The 3,350-nt window shown below is 36.4% G+C and overlaps 2 protein-coding genes across 2 annotated transcripts in view; both read right to left on the bottom strand.

Annotated features, from left to right (window-relative positions):
- Window positions 1-84: 84 nt before the first annotated feature.
- On the bottom strand, window positions 85-1,141 carry LOC117170748. The gene is made up of 2 exons (XM_033357780.1): window positions 271-1,141; window positions 85-206 (listed from the first exon to the last, which is right to left on the bottom strand). Exons 1-2 carry the CDS (start codon window positions 1,139-1,141, stop codon window positions 85-87), a joined length of 993 nt encoding a protein of 330 aa, XP_033213671.1.
- A 783-nt stretch (window positions 1,142-1,924) lies between these two features.
- The window catches only part of LOC117170747 (histone-lysine N-methyltransferase SETMAR-like), a 19,322-nt gene continuing 17,896 nt past the window's right edge, over window positions 1,925-3,350 (bottom strand). Inside the window, 1 exon segment of the mRNA XM_033357779.1 lies at window positions 1,925-2,587. Within this exon segment, the coding sequence (XP_033213670.1) occupies window positions 1,925-2,587 (663 nt within the window).

The raw sequence follows: 3,350 nt of genomic DNA, 5'->3' as shown, positions 1-3,350 counted from the left end.
TACAAGCTATCTAAGGATGGTACTATAGAACGCCACGTCAAGGTAGGCCTAGTGGCGCCATCTCTTGGTCAGGCCGGAAACTTATCAATCCACCCTCGTATTTTTCTCGAAGATAACATTGATCCTTTGTATGATTCTTCTTTCCACAGCATTTGCAATTTGAGTCTTGATCATTTGAGTATCCTGCTGCTGATGAATGAGAACCTCTATTTGAATCAGGTGTAGAATTTGATCGCCTATTTTGATTATTGTAATTCCATTTTCCTCTACTATTATCCTTGTTGTAATATTTCCGTTGTTGGCCTTGATTGTTATTCCAAATTGCGTGGACTGAAGAAACCTCATTGTTTTCGATATCTTCGACTTGTTTGTTTTCTTGGATAACCTTCTTCTTATCATCGTTCATCTCTGCTAAAGCCATTTCCACAGTTTCTGCCAGTTTCAGTAATTTATCTAATGTTTTGTCTGACTCTTTTAATAATTCATAACGAATAGTTTTAGACTTAACTCCCGAAATCAATTGGTCCTTCAATTGTCCTTTCGTTTCGTTGGTACCAAATTTACATTTGGTTACTAATCCTCGAAGAGCTACCATGTAATCTTTAATCGATTCACCTTCTTTTTGTTTTCGATCCCTAAATGTAAATCGTGAAAGGTGTTCATTACCTTTAGGCTCGTATAAAGTCGATAATTTGGAAATTAATGCCGCATAATCCAATGTTAATGGATCCACATTTTCACACACAGACAGAAGTTCTTCAGACACTGCGGATGATAGTCTTGTAATTAATAACGCGGATTTCTTCGAATCTTCCACATTATTTAATGCTATAAAAGCACCTAACTGTTTTTCAAATGCGTTCCAATTGTTTCCTTTTTTAAAAAGTTCGATCATTGTTCCTGCGAACGACATTTTAAATTCACTGCCACTGCTCACTTTGTTCTTATCGTCCACTGTCTCTTCTTTATTTGTCTCTTTAATTACTGCCGAGATTTTTTTTCTTAATTCGTCAAGCGTATCTTTATCACTGCATTTAATATTATAACGCTCACATACTTTAATTAGGTCGACTTTTTGAAATGTATATATCCATGCTGATTTCCGTTCTCGAAACCCTTCGGTCACAATATTCCAATCCATTTCGTATCCCACAATGGGGCTCTTTCACATTCAAAAATCAACATCCACGTCGCCACTATAATATCCTCAAAAAGGGAAGGTGTACCACAAATAAGGATTCAAATATTCTGAATAATTTTCATTTATTATTACCGGCGACTAATTAACTCCGGGACTCAAACGTCCGTCTTATTACACGGGATATCGAGAACTGACCACCACCGTTCTTTCCTCCCTTCCCGTAATCTCTCTTCTCACTCTACACTACCGTGCTATCCATAGATACTACAAATTGCATAATTGAAACTCATAAAAGGGAAGGATGAAAATACAGAACATCCATTGGAAATAGTCCTAGCAAATATTCACAAATTTGTATCGTTTTATCGTTTTTAAAATTATTCTTTTTTTTTAAATAGATTTACTTTGTTATAAATTCTTTTTTTTGCGTTGAAGCATCATCATTTTAGTTAATTTGGTGAAAATTAGTACTTTTTGTTCTATTTAACTATTTTCTGTTCGAGTTAAAATAATTCTTGATTGAAATACGAAGGCTGTTTGATAAGTCAGTGACTTTTTGAATAAGAGATTTTTTTCGGTCAAAAGCGTTTTACTTCGCAACATAATCTCCTTTTAGTTCGATACACTTAGTCCAGCGTGTTTCCAATTCTTTTATTCCTTCCAAATAATAGGTTTTCTCAAGGCCCTCAAAATAGGCGTTTGTTTCGGTGATGACCTCTTCATTCGATTCAAATCTCTTACAGAACGTTTTTCTTCGACAAATGCAGTCGTTTTTTCTTCAAATCAGTATGCTTGCAAAAGCTCTGAATAATATTGACTGTTGATTGTTTTACCCTTCTGAAGGTAATCGATATGAATGATACCGCGTGCGTCCCAAAAAACTGTGGCCATGACCTTGTTGGCCGACAGACCCACCTTGGTCTTCTTTGGTGCATGTTCACCCGAAGAAGCCCACTGTTTCTATTGTTACTTGGTCTCTGGTGTGTTGTGATGGATCCACGTTTCGTCCACGGTTACGAAACGGCACAAAAACTCGTTCGGATTGCGGTTGAACATTGTCAAACACTCCTTTGAAGTGATCACACGGTTGCGCTTATGGTCGAGTGTGAGCAATCGGGGCACCCATCCCGCGAATAGTTTTTTCATGTCCAAATATTCATGTAAAATGTGATGTACCCGCTCACTTGAGATGCCTACAGCCTCAGCCACTTCACGCACTTTAACTCTCCTATCATCCAATATCATTCCATGGATTTTATCGACGATTTGTGGCGTGATGACCTCTTTTGGGTGACCTGAAAGTTCGGCGTCACTTGTGCTGGTACGACCACAACGGAACTCAGTAAACCACTTCTTAACCATTGAAATTGATGATGCAGAGTTCCCATAGTATTTATCAAGCCTTTCCTTCGTTTCAGTAATGGGTTTTTTACGTAAAAAATAATGCTTAATCAGGACACGAAATTAAATTTTTTCCATTTTCGTTGAAATTCACGACGTTATGTGCTTTCAATGGCTGTCAAACACAACCTAAATTTCCCAGCTTACTCAAGATTTAACAAGAGTCTATTCATAGATGGCGTTGACGAAATAAAATGCTTATTTGCCGAAAAATCTCTTATTCAAAAAGTCATTGACTTATTAAACAGCCCTCGTGTAAACCATTACCATTTTCGTTGAGTATTCACCTTTTTTGATTGAATAAAATTCAACTACGTGGTTGACAGTTCAACAACTTTTCTTTTTTGATTGAAGATTCATAATTTTAGTTGGAAACCCACGCGGAAATATTATATATATTTTATATGCATATAGTGTGCAGCGGAATTATTTCAACGGAATAGTTATTTTCCTAAAGTAAAGATTCATTTATTTGGCTGAAATAAATTTTTCCTTCAATTTTGTAGTCCAATCGCCACTAATACTTCTGTATGCACTAATGGTTCTTTTTTTGTCAAAAATTGTATTACTTGGCTCAAAACTGAATTATTTCCTTCAAACTTCGGCAATTTTGTCAACATTACAGTCTGTCAAGTTAAAGCGTGGGTGGTTTTACTCGCAGTCGGTAAGGTGTATCGACATGATTTTGGTGTCAAAATATTAAGATGAGCTCCCTCTTTCATGCTCTTTGATTTAACATTCAGTTTGCTTTCAATTCTCATCTTGTTACCACGTTACAAAAAATGAGTTCCGTATACGCTTCGCGCTT

This window comes from Belonocnema kinseyi, chromosome 4, assembly GCF_010883055.1.
Source record: "Belonocnema kinseyi isolate 2016_QV_RU_SX_M_011 chromosome 4, B_treatae_v1, whole genome shotgun sequence".
Taxonomy (NCBI): domain Eukaryota; kingdom Metazoa; phylum Arthropoda; class Insecta; order Hymenoptera; family Cynipidae; genus Belonocnema; species Belonocnema kinseyi.
The sequence above is the reverse complement of the archived record's forward strand: the minus strand, read 5'-3'. Positions and strand labels throughout refer to the sequence as shown.

What these genes read in the sequence shown, in the direction of transcription:
- LOC117170748 (XM_033357780.1), bottom strand. Translation starts at nt 1,141, where the DNA reads ATGGATTGGAATATTGTGACCGAAGGGTTTCGAGAACGGAAATCAGCA. An exon ending in ATATTACAACAAGGATAATA is followed by an intron (nt 207 to 270) that starts GTAGAGGAAAAT and finishes TGATTCAAATAG; the next exon opens with AGGTTCTCATTCATCAGCAG.